This window comes from Abramis brama (assembly GCF_963993115.1).
Source record: "Abramis brama genome assembly, chromosome: 17".
Taxonomy (NCBI): domain Eukaryota; kingdom Metazoa; phylum Chordata; class Actinopteri; order Cypriniformes; family Leuciscidae; genus Abramis; species Abramis brama.
The window spans coordinates 5160663-5179550 of NC_139979.1; the positions used below are offsets into that span (position 1 = coordinate 5160663).

An 18888-nucleotide genomic window follows, 5' to 3' on the forward strand; every position below is an offset into this window, starting at 1 on the left:
TACACTATTCATGCAATGTGCCAGAAACAATCTACAATCAAAGAATAATAACCACATAACACCTAGTCACATGTTCCCTTTGTGTTTTTAATTGTTGAGAGCATGTTAAAAGACTGTGAACAATATGATCTTTTGATTAATACTTATACAGTATATAGAAATAAAAAAAAGCTGTATATTTAATCTGTACTTAAATTGTAAGTGAAATTTCCACAGTCATACTGGGTACTTCCGGCACTCTCACACAAAAGGTACAAAAGCTGTCAGTGGGGTGGTGCTCTTTCAAAAGGTACAGCTTTATACCTTCTTTACCCCTAAAGGCTGCATATATACCATAAAGGTAGATTTTAGTAGGCCTACCTAAATTGTACATATTAATACCTTTTGAAAGGGTACTGCCCTAGTGACTGCTTTTGTACCTTTTTTTGTAAGTGGGTTGGCAATCTGCCGACCAATGCTTTAGGCTCAATTCAAATGTATAAAAGCAGTTTAAGTTCTGATTAGGCATAAAGCCCTTTGGCTAAAGTGTGAGCTCATACTGGACACTACATGCAGTCAGTCTACTGGACCACCAACACTGGGGATGCCGCTGTCTCGTAGCGTTTCTGCCTCCAACAATCTGACCTACAAGCGGCCATGCTTTACAAGCCTGCCAGCTCAATGTCCCTCTTCACCATCAAGCCACAGAGCAATCTGATAAATTAAATGGTTATTTTTGGAGATCAGAGTGGGTAAACCATAATTCAATCAGATTTTCTCTCATGCTTTGGCTGCTGCCATCGCGGGGGGGGGGGGGGAAGGCATAACGAGAAATGTACACTTCATAAATGACAACTAAACTGAAATGTGTTTGAGGCTGTATTAGCATAATAGCAGCTTGCACATCTGGCCCAGAAGTTCTACTCAAAAAGATGTTCTTCCATTAATTTACAAATGATACAAACCACACAGTTTGTCTCTATACAGCAAAAAATCATAGTGACCGCGAAACCTCCAAAAAGGTCAAAAGAAAACCTTACAAATAAATATAGTATTGGAAAGAGATACATAGATGAATAAACAGAAGCTTGACCGGTGAGCAATTCTTTTAACAGGGGGTTTCATAATGAAAAGCCCATATGAGACAGTTCAAGACAAGCACTATATTAATATTAATTACTAATCCAGTAGCTCAAGATTTCAAAGCTGTGGTTCAAAATTAAAATGAGCTTCATATACAATTTCACTTTGGTACAACGCTGCCATCTGTTGGTTTCAACGTTGAACTCAACAAGCTGTATATGCTATGTGTGTGTGTGTGCGTGTGTGTGTGTGTGTGTGTGTGTTTTTGTGATTTATGAGGACATTTCATATGAATACACACCACACTATGAGGACATTTTGAATTATGAGGACAGGGCCAGTGTCCTCATAATACTGACAATGTAGAAGTGTTTCTATTGCTAGGGGGAGCTCAAAGTCAAAATTTCAGCTCATGTCCCCATAGTTCACAATTACATGATTTTGTGTATCAGCTGTGTATCGAGACAGCGCCTCTGTAGGTGGGTCAGTGGTACTGCATCTCCTCATGAATATTCACCCATGTGTATGGAATTGAGGATTGTGATTGGCTGATCGCAAGAAGTCCTCATAATTTCGGGTTTTGTCAAACCACTGTGTTAATCTCGTTCAAACTCGTTCATCAAAATGAAGGAATCTTTTTTCGAGTCATTTCGTTAATTTAAGGGGCTTTAAATGTTATACTTTTAACAGGCAAATTCCCAAAACACATCCACCTACGCAATCTTGATCATATTCTGAATTAAGAAATAATTATAATGCAGTAAAAAATAATTCACAGGTAACATAAATAATAACTTTACCTTCCGAGTCTTTCGTTCATTTGTCACGTGACAGACGCAATGAACGGATCCCGTTAATGAACGATTCATCACCACATTTCTGAGACAGCCAGCCACGTGCGGATCAGTCTTCACGGTGAAGAGACGTCAGGTAAGAATTGTGTTCAAATTCCAAGCACCCAGCTACACTTCAAGTCTAAAAACTGTATTAATATTATTTTTATATTCCGTTGGTAGTAGTTTGAAATATTCTAAAGTTAATTTGAATTAGCAGTTAGGCTATAAGCTAGCTTTGGTGACACGTGTCTGTATTTCACAACGCGTGAGGATTTAATTTAATATTGAACTTATTAATCACGTTATTGCCATATTGAGATCATATTTATTTCGCGGAACATTTGGGCAGTGTAATGAGGTTGACTTGTGAATCAGTATAACGTTAATGTTAGTTCGATAACCTACTCAATTTCTAGGTCCCTGTCGTGCAATTTAGGCCTAACAACTATTATTTAACGTTAGTATCCCGAAGCATGGTGATTATTTGTAACTGAAACTTTGTTCCTTAGCTAGTCCTAGTTTTTAAGCTGAGGAAGGTGCTGTTAGTCAAATTATAATGGTTAACTTTAGGGACATCTACAGTGTGTTTGAGAGAGAAAAGCAGCATGTTTAAAAAAAATTAAAATCACTAAACACAAGATTCATGTTTTACTGTACTAGTAAAACTTATTGGTATTACATCCTGGTATGTATAATAATCGTTATTGTTAATAATTTCACCGTTCATAATAACAAATAAAGGTGTAAAACAGTTGATTATGTCAGTGATATCTAAAAGTCATGTTGTAAACTGATTAAAAACACCATGTGGCCTTTGCAGGAGATGGCAGCTACAAGATCCAGGAGGACCAAATTAAAAACTAAAGAAGAAGCAGCCACGTCTGTATGTCCTCATATTCACTGCTGGTGTCATATTGTGTATTGAGAAGGATAGACAGAAGTTCAGTATTAGTCAGATTGGACCATAGTTTGTGTCTGTATGTCCTCATATTTACCAGAGTACTGTCACTACAGTACTAACAGTGTTTCTCTTACTTCAGTACAGTCGGATTGGACCATAGTTTGTGTAAAAGCAATTGTGCAAATTTATGTATTTATAATCAAACTGTTTTCTTTGTTCCTCATAAGATTTCAACTGAGACGGATCCTCAGTTGAGACTTAATGACACCAATCAACAGGTAATTTATGTACCATTTAAAGGGGTGGTAAAACACGATTTGACTTTTCTAACTGTAGTTAGTGTGTAATGTTGCTGTTTGAGCATAAACAACATCTGCAAAGTTACAACGTTCAAAGTTTAAAGCAAAGGGAGAGATTTGCATTTAAAGAAATCAATTTCTAAGAACTACAGAAACGGCTGATAGGGACTACACGACATTCCTGTGGGCTTGCTGACATCACTAAGCCCAATATTTACATAAACCCCTCCTCTGGGAACACAATAAATAAAGGGGGCGAGGCAATTTTATGTTGCTTTGGAAAAGAGTTGTTGTGGCAGTAGAGTGTCGTTGCTGCTATGCCGTCGAAATGCTGTTATTTTCACCCAGATTGCAGGTCCACTTTGTTGTCTTCCTAAGGACGGTTACAATTTATTTTTTACTTGGTCCCTCATAATTATAATCCAAATGCCACTCTCTGTGCTGCACATTTTCCGGAGGAAAGCTTCCTCAATCTACGCGAGTTCAATGCAGGATTCACAAACGGCTTGTCCTGAAAGATCGAGCAGTTCCAACTGTTGTTTACGAGCCACAACCTGTAGGTATGATTTTTTTTCGTTGATGCGTTTTCCTGTAATAGTTCGTATTGTTAATTGTACGTTGTAGCAAGGAAGTAAACGAAGGACAACGCTGTTTGGCTCCACAAACCAGTTTGTTAAATGCTAATTCATACGTATCCGACGAACACATACAAACTTCTGTTTAATATCACCAGCGCAGCGAACTTGCACTTGGCGGTTAGCGAATCACAGCACACTGGGCCAGCTAACCAATCTGAGCCCATTGCGTATTTTTGAGGGCGGGGCTTCATAGAACCCGGAAATCATCCGACCGTTTTTACAAGGAGGGACAGAGCAGTGTAGAATAATGGTTAAATATGTGAAAAATGTGAATTTTTAAAAACGAAGCATGAACACATGTTACAGTGCACCCCACAAACACAATCAAGCCTTCGAAAAAAGGTGTTTTACCACCCCTTTAAGTTTTGGCAAAATCATGTAGAATCTCCATACGTTGAATAGTTTGTTTTCATGTAGATAAGATGCTGTCCTCACAAAAATCCATACCAGTGAGGACTTTGTGCTAGAGTACATTCTCACACACATTAATTGTTAATCTATGAATTCACCTGTATTATCTGTTATTCTGAAATGAATCTTCATTAAACTCCTTTTTTCTCTCTCCCACAAGATCTCTACTCTTGATCCTCAGCTGACTCTTTATGATCCCTCTCAACAGGTAATGTTTACCATTGGAAATATGCGTTTATTTCTAATGTTTTTTTAATTGTCAAAGACGTGTTGATTTCTAATCCAATAAGGCTTTTAGAGTAAATGGTTAGTTATAAGAAATGTTTTCATATTTCTCATAAAGCAGTACACATGATTTTCTGCTTATCTGTGTTTACAAATGTTTAAAAATATTTCATAGGTGATATCTGAAACAGAACAACACACCAAGGGTTTTGTCAGCGGTGAGGCAGATGATGGATCAGAGAAGGTGATTTTTAATTTGTGTGTGAATGTAACCTAGAAAGGGTTTGCCTAACACCGTGTCCTAACTACACGCGACGCGACGCCGCGACACGCGATAAAAGGTATATTTTCCATATTAATCAAAGTTTTTGTCCTAACCAGCTGCGACGTCGACACGCGACGTTTCTAATTTAGAAATGGTTTCTATTTTCCTGCGATGTCGCACTGGAACAACAAACACAAAGTATGGCAATGATAATCTCAGGCACTATTTATGTGCTTCATTTAAAGGTATAGCGGAGGATCTTTCCGAATTTTAGATAAGACCCGCCCTCTCGACTTTTTGAAAAGTTTGATTGATTCACCAGAATGATTGACAATTAGGAGGACCAATAGTATACACTACCCACCCGGAAGTAAAAAAATCCTCCGCTATACCTTTAATGTTAAAAGTGTGTAATGTGACTTTGAATGTCATTTAGTGCTCCAGCTATGAAGCTGTAAAAGCAACAATGGATATAATTCACCTCAGATCTTGAAATTAAACAAATGGAAACAAGAACGTTAAAACTGTGAACAAACAAGTGTATTATTTGACAAAGATTGTTTTAGTAACTCAGTAGCCTATGTATTTTTTTAATGGTGTAATATTTTATAATTTGATTATGTAGCTACTAATCCATTTTCGTGCGATTGCCGTCAAGATAACTCTCTAGTGCTGTGCACTTGCCGCGAGACCCCGCCCACACACTGTTCTGATTGGCTGTGATTTTTGATTGACGTTGTGGTGTCTCACAGTCGCGTTGCGTCTAGTGTGGACAGACACACTGCCTGTCGCTGGAATCTTCTCGCGTCGCGTGTAGTTAGGACACGGTGTAAGGTAAGGGAGCCCTGCTCCTGGAGAGCCTCTGCCCAACAGAGTTTAGGTTCCACACTAATTTAACACTGCTGTTTGAAATGGTCATGTTCACAATAGCTAGACAGGTAATCATTTCTATGGGCACTCAGCCAATATGTACCATGGTATTTAGAGAAGTCTCAGCAGATTTTTCACTACAGTCAGATTGGACCATAGTTTGTGTCTGTATGTCCTCATATTCACTTACTAGAGTACTGTCACTACAGTACTAACAGTGTTTCTCTTACTTCAGTACAGTCGGATTGGACCATAGTTTGTGTAAAAGCAATTGTGCAAATTTATGTATTTATAATCAAACTGTTTTCTTTGTTCCTCATAAGATTTCAACCGAGACGGATCCTCAGTTGAGACTTAATGACACCAATCAACAGGTAATTTATGTACCATATAAGTTTATAACGATACAGCAAACCCACGATTCGGATCGTTTCACGATTTTTTATATATTTTTTTTAATGTTAAATTAAATATTTAATATTTTTATTAAATAAGATAGTTTGAAAAACCTGTATAAACTGAACACCAAAGAACAATATTAACTATTAAGCGGTAGTGACGCCATGTAAGGGACCTAAAGCGCGCCTAAAAGCTGTCACAAAGAACCGGTAAAAGTAATGATTATGAATGTCAAATATAGCAAGGAGACATTTCTATTGTTTATTAATAAACAAGTGTTTTCTGTGTCAAAGATGAAGTTGACGATGCTGACTCGCGATCTTCGCAGTAGTGAACTCGCCGGAGAGAAATGCACATACGGATTACATGAGCCGAGAGCAGTCTGTTTTCTTTTTTTCGTTTTGAATTGTTTTGTTTAAAAGTAGGCTACACAGTAGGCTACACATTCCAAGCTTTCTATCGATATATGTCTCCGGTCTGTGAGGCAAGTAGCTTATATGCTGAGTTTCGGTTCATTTATGAGACGAGCTCCAGTTCACGCGCCTGCGCCTCCGTGTCCTGATTATATTGCCTGCTATATTTATTATTTATTAAATCCATTCAATTGGTTGATGAAACATTGATTAAAATTAAGATAACACAATTTAACAAAATTCACTTTAAAGAAAGGCTTTCTACAAAAACAAACTTAATGAAGTGGTCAATCATGTCTGCCCACTCGTCTCCTGATATACTGCGCATATTATGATCTTACTCACGCTTTTCACTTTTCATATAATCAACATAGATTAAATTAAAAAGTGTATTATTTTATTTAAACATAAATATGAAACTAAATCGTTTTCTTTAATGACTGGGCTACAACATGTAGGCCTATTAGCCTACAGTACAGAGACATTCAATGTCGGAGCGGGATTTGAGTGAACGCCGTCTTATCGTTGAGCATGTCGGGGGAGAGGTACGATTTTCAAACAATCATCGAATATTATTTTACTTGATATGCCAATCCTTAATATTTGGTGTTTTAAATGCGTATTTGAGGTCTCTGTGAAAGTTTGAAAGCTTCTAGTGCTGCTTTTAGAGTGCTCACGTCCGTAACAGAGAACTGTCACATCCTTAACATTGTTTTTTCCTCATAAATGCGAAACATGATAAATAATTCGTAGAAAGTTCTGTGGAGAGCCAACCCTTCTTCATTCAGTGGGTAGTATTACTTTTGGTTTGCGCAGTGTAATTCACAGAATTACAAAAAAAACATTTGCCACCTAAAAGTTAAAGATTTTTTGTGTCACGTCCGTAACGCATGTATAGCCTATTTCCCTTATATTAAATATAAAAAGCATATGTAAACTGATATTTTTCTAATGTCTGGACTCCTTTATTAAGGGAGTATGGATATATAAACAGATGTTTCAATATATTGGTATTAAATGCGTTTTCTGAGAATTTATATTTCAAGTTTTGACTGCAAATGTCACGTCTCCCAATAGTAATTTAAAGATGTGGATCTTGAAGGGAAGGATGACTCTAGGAGTTGGAAGGGGTGTGTTGCGATTCTGCCTTCTCACAACGCAACACAGGATCGTAGATCTGAGTATCGTGGTTTCGGTTTCATATCGCGTATCGTTACAGCCCTAATCTCCATATGTTGCATAGTTTGTTTTCATGTAGATAAGATACTGTCCTCATAAAAAGCCATACCAGTGAGGACTTTGTGCTAGAGTACATTCTCACACACATTAACCCTCTGGGGTCTGAGGTGTTTTGGGGGTCCTTGAGATGTTTTGACATGCCCTGACATTTGTGCTTTTTTCAGTTGCTTATAAACATATTAATGGCAAAGGTATAATTACACTCTATTTAGCACAAACAGGGCTACCATAATATGTGAGCAACATGTGTGTACATGTTTGTATTTTTGAGAGAATAATGTTTATGCTTTAACAAAAAATTAAAGTTTCTGAAATAAGGCCAAAAAACACATACTAAATATGTGTCCACAAGACTTTTGAATAATGGATGTTGTCGCGGAGAGTTTTTTCTTCAAAATGATCTGAAAATCATCCTGCCTAATCATTCACATAAAACAATACATTGATTTAAACTTTGTAAGACACATTTTGTTTGGAAAGGCAATATGCATGGGGTCGTGATTCACACCTGAGAAGACGACCCGCATAATGAGCCACATAACGAGCCTTTCATTCAGGTGTGTCACTGAGAGGGTATACCACAAGTAAAGAATGTGAGGACTTATTTTGTATGCATGCAAATTGCATAATATCCAAGGTAAACATTTCTAGTAACTATGCAGTTAATTCTCATACTGTATTTTCAGAAAGTTTTGGAATATATCCTCTCCCCAAATGTCACTAATAAAAAACTAAAATAATGTAATGAGAAGGTTTATATTGACTTATTAAGATGTTACTTCTACCTTGTGAATGTTTTGCTATTTTATTAAACAGTTTTCACATATGAATCAACAATTACAATTTTAACAATATTTCAAGTGTAATCTTTCTTTGTAAAAAGTATACTTTGATTTTATCATACGTATTTCAAAGTTAAGGATTCATTAGTTTGAATATTGGAACAAACACTATGCTAACATCTTAATTGATAATTCAATATACCTACTTTATTTTTCACAAAACATCACATACTATATATTTAACGTGAGCAGAAATTGGTGAACAAAAGCTTATTTGATGTGACCGTAGTCTTTTTTACAGTAAAAACTTTATAATCTATCCAAAACTAATCAACGAAATCTTGTCTAAACATTCATATTTCATCTGTAACACATCGTTTTTATGATATATTTGCATATACATGTTAATTTGCAGTTTAATACGTTGCTTATACAAAGACATTTTATTTAAACATATTTCAGTCGATTTTTACTCATCTCAGTATTGCAATATAGTTTGGTAAAAGCTAAACTAGTAGATGTGTTCATGTAAAAATAACATGTTTACTAATGTAAGTGCAAGTGTTAACGAAAGGCACAGATGCGCGCTGTTGTTCACAGCTGTAGTAAACATCTGTGCCATTCATTCATTCACACACAGACACGCGATTCATATTCAAACAGTCTTTTTGCGTTTACAGACACTATTGCATATCGCGATTAGAACAAAGCACTTAAGAATAAAAAACTTACTACAGTGCTCTGAATAGCTGAATCCGTTGGTCCTCGATGTGAAACTAAATTATTCCTAAGGATTATTCCTCACAGCGAAGCAAGATGACATAAAGGGCACAAGTCTGATTAAACTCGCAGTGTGTTTTATCCAGCTGATGTGGGCGTTGACACGTTTGCATGGATTGCTTCAGATCATTTGCGTTTGAATAGCGCGTGCTCTCTGTGTGCGTTTACATTAATGATTGCTGACCCCAGAGGGTTAATTGTTACAACTTCAAATAGATTCTCCTCACTCAGTGAAACACCCACTGAGAATCCTGTTGAACGTGCCCTAGTTATTGGCGATTCTATTACACGGAACGTGAAAATAGAGCCACCAGCCACCATAGTCACATGTTTTCCGGGAGCCAGAGCGCCTGACATCAAAGCAAATTTAAAAGTGCTGGCTAATGCTAATCGTAAATTCTCTAAGATTATTATTCACGTCGGCGCAGACAATTGGAAAAGTTTTTGGGGCAAACCTGACCTGTTGAAAAGAGATGGTATTCATCCCTCCTGGGATGGTGCTGCTCTTCTCTCTAGTAATATGGCTCATAGTCTTAGAGCTCAAACATGACAATCTGGGGCTCAGGTCAGGAAGCAGACAGACTGGCTAAACCGACCGTCTGCTAGTGGCCTCGCGTCACCAAGGTCAGATAAATCCCATCACATAGAGCCTCTTTCACCTAGATATCATCATATAGAGACTGTGTCTGTTCCCCGAATTAGGACGATACAAAAAACTCCTAAACCCGTTCAAGGGTAAAAATGTAATTGTTGTTCAACAAATAAAAAACAGATGTAATACGAATGAACAAATGATAAAGCTTGGGTTGCTGAATATTCGATCCCTTACTTCAAAAGCACTTATTGTTAATGATATGATTACAGACTATAACCTAGATGTGCTGTGTTTGACAGAAACCTGGCTAAAACCAGACAGTTATATTACTTTAAATGAGTCCACCCCGCAAGATTACTGTTATAAACATGAGCCTCGTCTGAAACGCAAAGGGGGAGGAGTTGCTGTAATTTATAGTAATATCTTCAGAATAACTAAGAAGTCTTGTTTTAAATGTAATTCTTTTGAAGTGTTGTTGCTTAATATAGCAATATATAGTGTAAATGATAAATCACGTTTGAGATTTGTGCTGGCTACTGTATACAGGCCACCAGGGCACCATACAGACTTTATCAAAGAATTTGCTGATTTTCTATCAGAGTTAGTATTGGCTGCAGATAAAGTACTAATTGTTGGTGATTTTAATATACATGTGGATAACGAAAAAGATGCATTGGGATTGGCTTTTAAAGACATTCTTAACTCTATTGGAGTTAGACAACACGTGTCAGGACCTACTCATTGTCGTAATCATACTCTAGATCTAATATTATCACATGGAATCAAAGTTGATGCCGTTGAAATTCTGCAGCAGAGCGATGACATCTCAGATCATTATCTAGTCTCGTGTAAACTTCATTTAGCCAAGGCTGCAAAGTCGACTCCGTGTTGCAAATATGTTAGACCTAGGGTTGTGCCGATAGACGATAGTATCGTGTATCGACGATAGACAGAGATATTGTCGATAGCAGATGCCTTTGACGATATCAATACGATAATTGGCTTGTTTTCCCATTAATGTATTAAATTATTATTATTATTATTATTATTATTATTATGAAGCTAGTATAGTTATTAAATTAATTAGGAACTACAATTATATTTGCCTTGCCTAAATTCACGACATCACCACAACCACACTTGCGACATCACCACACTTGCGACACGACGCGCGCGTGTGAGGACTCCTCAAAGAAAATGTTTTTAAAACAGACAAAAAAAAAAACTAATTCCCACAACGAAATTTAATTGCAAGGTGATCCATTCACAAATTGTCAAGAGTGCTTGTTTTAACAGACGCATCATTCTTATACAGAGCCAAGATAAAGACGGCATCGTTGTTCGTCAGTATTTGGTTTCCATGGTAGGCCTTCATTAACAAAATATTTAATGACACTAATAACACTAAAAACAATACAATTACAAAATATTAATTATAATTATAATATCAATAAAATTATATAGGGCGCCTAGGCCTACTAAAGTCTTTAGTTCACGAAGCATCTGTGAAACTCTGCCAGTTTAACAAGAAATATTCTTCTAATTTTTTCACTGTCAATAATGTAAGTCCACAAGAGAAATATTAAGCCAGTAAATTAAGATAGTTGCTGTAGCCTACCATTATATCCACCGTCGTCTCTGAGAGAACGCGCCGTTAATGCAGCGAAAGCTCAGTCGGTTTCTGCTTTCGTTTTCAGGGAATGAGAGCGTTTACATGCACGTTCTTAACTCGATTAGGCTATGCTGAATAAACTGACAATGCATGTGGTCATGTAAACGCATTAACCCGTTTTCCTTTATCAGAGTCAAGTCATAAGTTTAAGTAGCCTATAACCGATCGACTTTTAGATTTTTGCCTCTGATTTCTCCCGGCATTTAAAACCCGCGTTATTTGGGCTTATTGAAGTGCGGTGCGCATATGAAGTGCATCAAGGCAGAGAGAGCACTGGTAGGAGGACATATATCGCAGACTCCGACTCTTTCTTGACCCAAGAAATTATTAAAACTTGTTCACATCTCGTGCAGACGTACAGTGTAGTTACAGTGTAGTTACAGAATGCTGCATCTGTAACTGCGTGAGAGGATAATGTGTGTCCGTAAATTTCCCGCTGACATGTTGAAATACTCAGAGTCAGATACAAGAATGATTAGGATATTTTTTTTACCTCACTATTCCAGGAAATAACCTGATTTAGCCTATTAATAAACACTCCACCTTTACTAGCAAAATAAAAAAAGATTTTCATTTAAAAGGAAGTAATAAAACAAGCAAATTGATGAGTAAATAAGCAAGTTAATAATCAAATAAGTAAGCCCCGCCCCCCTCACGATAATATCGTGTATCGCCGATCTCACAGGCTGCGATAGGACGATATGAAAATGAAGCATATCGCCCAACTCTAGTTAGACCTATCACTTCTGCCACTAAAGATTGCTTTATTAATAATCTTCCTGATCAGTTTCATCATCTCAGCATCCCAGATAGCTTAGAAGAACTAGATATTGCGACAGAAACTTTTAACTCTCTCTTTTCCAGCACTTTAGACACAGTTGCTCCGTTGCGCTCAAAAAAGATTAAAGAAAATGCTCCAACGCCGTGGTACAGCGAGCACACTCGGGCCCTTAAGAGAGCAGGCAGAAAAATGGAGCGCAACTGGAAGAAAACAAAACTAGAGGTATTTCGCATTTCATGGAAGGAGAGCTCGATTGCTTACAGAGAGGCCTTAAAATCTGCTAGATCTGCTTTATTTTTCAACCCTATACGCTGATTTCACGCAGCCGTTATTTTGAAATCGAAAGTGAGGCTCCGGTGGGAAGAAAACCGAAAGTGTCGCCTTTAATCACAGGAGAGTCGTGAATGCGATGGCGTATTGTTGTTTAATGATGTCAATTCTAAAACTGTACATACATTTCTTTAATACTTCAGACTATATACAGTGAAATTCATTTATAAATATTTTTTTTATATATATATAATTCAGAAAGTAAAAAAGTAAATAATCTTCATTAAACTCCTTTTTTCTCTCTCCCACAAGATCTCTACTCTTGATCCTCAGCTGACACTTTATGATCCCTCTCAACAGGTAATGTTTACCATTGGAAATATGCGTTTATTTCTAATGTTTTTTTAATTGTCAAAGACGTGTTGATTTCTAATCCAATAAGGCTTTTAGAGTAAATGGTTAGTTATAAGAAATGTTTTCATATTTCTCATAAAGCAGTACACATGATTTTCTGCTTATCTGTGTTTACAAATGTTTAAAAATATTTCATAGGTGATATCTGAAACAGAACAACACACCAAGGGTTTTGTCAGCGGTGAGGCAGATGATGGATCAGAGAAGGTGATTTTTAATTTGTGTGTGTGAATGTAACCTAGAAAGGGTTTGCCTAAGGTAAGGGAGCCCTGCTCCTGGAGAGCCTCTGCCCAACAGAGTTTAGGTTCCACACTAATTTAACACTGCTGTTTGAAATGGTCATGTTCACAATAGCTAGACAGGTAATCATTTCTATGGGCACTCAGCCAATATGTACCATGGTATTTAGAGAAGTCTCAGCAGATTTTTCACTACAGTCAGATTGGACCATAGTTTGTGTCTGTATGTCCTCATATTCACTTACATGTCGCACAGTGTGATTTGTAATGATCTTATAGGATTGCTTAAATCATGCAGTGTATCCTGAACTTAAGATCTTTCACAAGTGTAATATTCATCAAATTTCATTGATCATTATGTAACAATTGCAATGTAAACTTTTTTTTTACGCTTTTTTTTGTCAGATAACTTGGACTTTACTGATTCAGAGCAAAGTGAAGACAGTGATGCTGAGACATATCCACAGACAATAACAGAAATGAGTAAAATCACACAAATATGCAAAGATCGAAACATTAAATACAACATATTTACATCTACCATATAGTGCACTAAATATTATACAGTTGTTTAGATATGCACAAATGTTACTGAAGTTACATGGCTTTAAAATTTAAAATAGCAGTTAATAGGCTGAGTTTAAATTGCTTATTACACTTACACATTAGACCTACCCCAAAAATGAGCTGAATTATACTGTACTCGACAGCCAGTTCAACAAAGTTAAGTAGTGACCAAATCACTGCCCAACAAAATAAAATAAAAAATGCTTAGTTTTAACTGTTTTTGATAGATATATTTCTAGACATTTGCAGTTTCATCGCAATGTGCAACAGTTTGTTTGTGTTTGAATTGTCTAAACCTGTGACACTAGTATTGAGCTCTACTGTTCATACCACAGGAACAAAGAGAGCTAGTGGACCTGTTGAGGAACCTCCAGGCACCATAGGTAGTATGAGCTACAATACCTCAGTCCAACAGCATGTCCGGAGGGAAGAGACTGAACAACCAGGTAAAAGCCCACAAATACACTGCACTAGGAAGAGGTATAGATCAAGAATCAGTTCATGTAGGCATAACACAACTAGTGTATGCTTTTTTCAAAGTATTCTTTTTCCGTTCACAGATGTTGACTCTGCCTTGGGAGACCCATCTCAAGATATGACAAGAATATACGACAACACTGGCGGTAAGAAGGACAAGATATATATACACACTAGGGATGAGCGAGTACAGCATTATCTGTATCTGTATCTGTTAACCATATGAATTATCTGTATCTGTACTCGGACTGGGCGGTGCCTAACCCGGAAGTGGGCGGGATTTAACCCGGAAGTGGGTCGGGTTGTCTTGAAATGGGTGGGGCTTTAACCGGTATGTTATTTTAGGCATGCAATTGATATGGGTTGATCAGAAATTGTTATATTTATTGCTGATTAGACAACTATTTACATGACAGCATTAGCATTGAGCTTCAGATCAATGGTTTTGATCACGATAACAAACGAACTACAGAACAAGTTTTGCAACAATGAATACAACACATGCGGTTGCAATTATGAAGTAAAATGTAATGAACAAGAGTTTTCATCTCAACTAGGGCTGGGTGATATGGACCAAAAGTCATATCCTGATATATTTAGGCTGAATTTCGATATACGATATATATATCCCGATATTTTTTTATTTTTCATGTTTTATTTTTTTTTAAATTTGTTGACACACACACACAAGTACTGTCCCCCTTTACTTAACATAAATTGTAAGAATATGACTAATAGTAAAGACTAGTAGCCTACTAATAAACATTAGGCCTATGCTAAAGGTATTAAACAGCAGTCCCAAACTAGTTTTTGTTAATACAATGTTGAGCCACCACAGTCATTTAAAAATATAAAAAAATAACACAAAGAAAAATAGTGACATTTTGGGGTTAATATGGAAACGACAGTTACCATGGTGAATACACAATACTAACAAGAACTGTGAATGAAACATGGAAACTGCTCCTGGTGAATAGAATGAAAATCATACCTGCATTACTTTTATTTCGTGTAATTTACAACGTAACGGCGTTGCCTGCTCGTAGTTTCTTTTGCCCTTTATATTCAGTGAGGCGATGCAGCGCGCGCCGCCGCATTGCGCGTGCAATTGAGTGTGCGCTACTACGACTACAGTTTAACGGCTGACAGGACAAGAAAGTCCGTTTTTCTGGGGTGAAAGACTTTGTTTTTTATAACATAACATACTCTAAACACGCATGCAAAGTGGAAAAGGAGGGGCGGGGGCGCGGGGAGCAGTGCAGAGAGCTCCGGGTCAGCAGCTTGCTTGGAGCAAGGATCACAGCGCAAATTTGAACTATATCGATATATGCGATATGGTCTAATTCCATATCGCATGTAAAATAAATATTATATATATATATATATATATATATCTCGCCCAGCCCTAATCTCAACATAACTTTTTTTTTTTTAAATCCGAGCACAGATATTGACTCGTATTACTCGTATAATACTCGTACTCGACAAAAGTGCTTTATCCGTACCGGATACTCGTTTCAGCCGAGTATCCGGCTCAACTCTAATACACACACACACACACATCTCAATTAAATACATTTTGAAATAATATAATAATAAACAAGGCTCAAACATCGATTTCGTAAAAGACATGCGTGTTTATTTGAGCACTTGCGTCAATGAAACATCATACTAAAGCCTTTAAAGCATTGAAATAAATATCAGTAAATAATATTCACTTAAATATAACAGTTAAATATCTAAAACATTTTTTATATTTCCACACAAAGACGCTTGATATAGCCTAATAGCTAGATTACCTAGCCAGATATAGCTCTGCGCTTTGAGAAGTCGTTTGAGTCGCAGTCCGTGCCTATATTGGCCTACCGATGGAAAAAAACGCGAGAGTGCCAATCGACAAACTGGCAACAGCTGCCATAGAACTAATCCGGCCGGTGTCATTTTCTAGATGTGTGGACAGTTAATCCAGGTGTTTCACCTTGGCTACAGGGGATAATTCAAAACAGGTATTCTTTTCAGTCCTGGATCCGTCACTGACTTTGCCTCAAAACGTCCCGTTCTGAGAATTCTTTCTTTCTTTATAACCTTTCTTTTTTCTTTCTTTCTTTCTAACTAATCTTCATTTCTTTCTTACTAATCTTTTTCTTTCTTTCTTTCTTTCTTTCTTTCTTTCTTTCTTTCTTTCTTTCTTTCTAACTAATCTAATTTCTAACTAATCTATCTTTCTTTCTTTCTAACTTTATCTTTCTTTCTTTCTTTCTTACTAATCTAGCTTTCTTTCTAACTAATCTATCTTTCTTTCTAACTAATCTTTCTTTCTTTAACTAATCTTTCTTTCTTTCTTACTAATCTTTTTCTTTCTTTATAACTAATCTATCTTTCTTACTTACTAATCTATCTTTTTTTATAACTAATCTTTCTTTCTAACCAATCTTTCTTTATAACCAATCTTTCTTTATAACTAATCTTCATTTCTTTCTTACTAATCTTTCTTTCTTTCTAACCTTCATTTCTTTCTTACTAATCTTTCTTTAGTTCTAACTAATCTATCTTTCTTTCTATCTAATCTTTCTTTCTTACCAATCTTTCTAACTTTATCTATCTTTCTTTCTTACTAATCTTTCTTTCTTACCAATCTTTCTTTATAACTAATCTTCATTTCTTTCTTACTAATCTTTCTTTCTTTCTAACCTATCTATCTTACTCTCTAACTAATCTATCTTTCTTTAGTTCTAACTTATCTATCTTTCTTTCTTACTAATCTTTCTTTCTTACTAATCTTTCTTTCTTTCTAACCTATCTATCTTACTCTCTAACTAATCTATCTTTCTTTAGTTCTAACTAATCTATCTTTCTTTCTATCAAATATTTCTTTCTTACCAATCTTTCTAACTTATCTATCTTTCTTTCTAACCAATCTTTCTTTCTTTAACTAATCTTCATTTCTTTCTTACTAATCTTTTTCTTTCTTTCTTACTAATCTTTTTCTTTCTTTCTAACTAATCTATCTTTCTTTCTAACTAATCTATCTTTCTTTCTTTCTTTCTAACTAATCTTTCTTTATTTCTAACTTTATCTTTCTTTCTTACTTACTAATCTCTTTCTTTCTAACTAATCTTTCTTTCAAACCAATCTTTCTTTATTTAACTAATCTTCATTTCTTTCTTACTAATCTTTTTAACTAATCTCTTTCTTTATTTCTAACTTTCGTTCTTTATTTCTATCTTTCTTACTTTCTTACTAATTTATCTTTCTAACTAATCATTTTCTTTCTAACTAATCTATCTTTCTTTAGTTCTAACTTATCTATCTCTTTCTTTCTAACTAATCTTTCTTTCTTAACAATCTTTCTTTCTTTAATCTTCATTTCTTTCTTACTAATCTTTTTATTTATTTATTTCTAACTTATCTATCTTTCTTTATTTCTAAGTTATCTATCTTTCTTTATTTCTAACTTGCCTCTTTCTTTCTTACTAATCTTTTTTCTTACTAATCTATCTTTCTTTATAACTAATCTTCATTTCTTTATTTCAACTAATCTTTCTTTCATTGAAACTTATCCATCTATTTACTTTCTATCTATTATTTATCTATTTCTAACTAATCTTTTTCTTTGTTTCTAACTATTCTTTCTTTCTTTCTAATCTTTTTCTTTTATAACTAATCTACCTTTCTTTATTTCTAACTTATCTCTTTCTTTCTTACTCTTCTTTCTAATCTCTTTTTCTTTCTTTATAACTAATCTATCTTTCTTTCTATATTTGTAACTTATCTATCTTTCTTTCTTACTAATCTTTCTTTCTAACCAATCTCTTTCTTTCTTTCTTTTTCTTTCTTTCTTTCTTTCTTTCTAACCAATCTTTCTCTCTTTAAAACCAATCTTTCTCTCTTTAACTAATCTTTATTTCTAACTTATCTGTCTTTCTCATAATCTCTCTTTCTTTCTCATAATCTTTCTTACTAATCTATCTTTCTTCCTTTATTTCTAACATAACTAAGGGTGTCACGATTCTCCAAATCCTCGATTCGATTACATTTTCGATTCTAAATTCACGGTTCGATTCGATTCTCGATTAAAAACATTTTTTTGAAAGCACAAGCTATGCCATTTTTAGACTTTTATGCAATATAATAATATCTGACCTTTGTTCGCAATGTACCACAAATTTAAAACGTTTATTAATAACATAATGTAACAATAACTTATAAGTCAATTGGAAACTTAAACAATATAACCTATAACCTATTATAGACCCGGGGCTCCCTGGACTCCTCAGAGCAGTCCCAGACGAATAGCACGGCATTTTAAATTGGGTTCCCACAGCGTTTGCAACGCAGTACGAGAGAACGTTCTCGTAAGGGAACGTACTTGGTTACTTGCGTAAATCGGTTCCCTTAGAGATAAGGAACGACTGCGTTGCCTTGCCGTGCTATTTCGCTCATATCAGGTACTTCGCTTCAGTCGATTTAAACCTAAAGTCCTTTGGCGAGTTTTCTCTGACTTCAGCCGCGTCCAAATTGGCGCGCTCGAGGTTGGCAGGGTGCCAAGCGCTCGCATTGGACCGCATACCACTGCTAACTCGCCATAGGTTCGTGCAGTTGCCGCAGCACAGCCAGCTCGCTCAGTCGAGCTATGGTGCTCTCGCTGTGCAGCTGCAATGCGATTTAAAATAAAGGCTTCAATATTCTCGAGAAAAGGAGTTTTACCTGTTACAGGCAAGCCGAGCTGACGTGACATATGGGGCGTGGCAGC

The 18888-nt window shown here is 35.9% G+C and overlaps 1 protein-coding gene across 1 annotated transcript; it reads left to right on the forward strand.

The window, feature by feature from the left end:
* The first annotated feature begins 1400 nt into the window (after positions 1–1400).
* On the forward strand, positions 1401–13211 carry LOC311067264 (uncharacterized protein). Its single transcript, XM_084089000.1, has 7 exons — positions 1401–2781; positions 3027–3077; positions 4308–4355; positions 4548–4616; positions 5831–5881; positions 12751–12798; positions 12991–13211. Exons 1-7 carry the CDS (start codon positions 2704–2706, stop codon positions 13081–13083), a joined length of 438 nt encoding a protein of 145 aa, XP_083945126.1. The 5' UTR covers positions 1401–2703; the 3' UTR covers positions 13084–13211.
* The last annotated feature ends 5677 nt before the right edge of the window (positions 13212–18888 follow it).

Bases quoted from the DNA above. Each gene is read 5' to 3' on its own strand.
- LOC311067264 (XM_084089000.1), top strand. From the start codon at position 2,704: ATGTGGCCTTTGCAGGAGATGGCAGCTACAAGATCCAGGAGGACCAAA. The intron at 2,782-3,026 runs GTATGTCCTCAT...GTTCCTCATAAG, and splicing joins AAGAAGAAGCAGCCACGTCT to ATTTCAACTGAGACGGATCC. The intron at 4,617-5,830 runs GTGATTTTTAAT...GTTCCTCATAAG, and splicing joins CAGATGATGGATCAGAGAAG to ATTTCAACCGAGACGGATCC.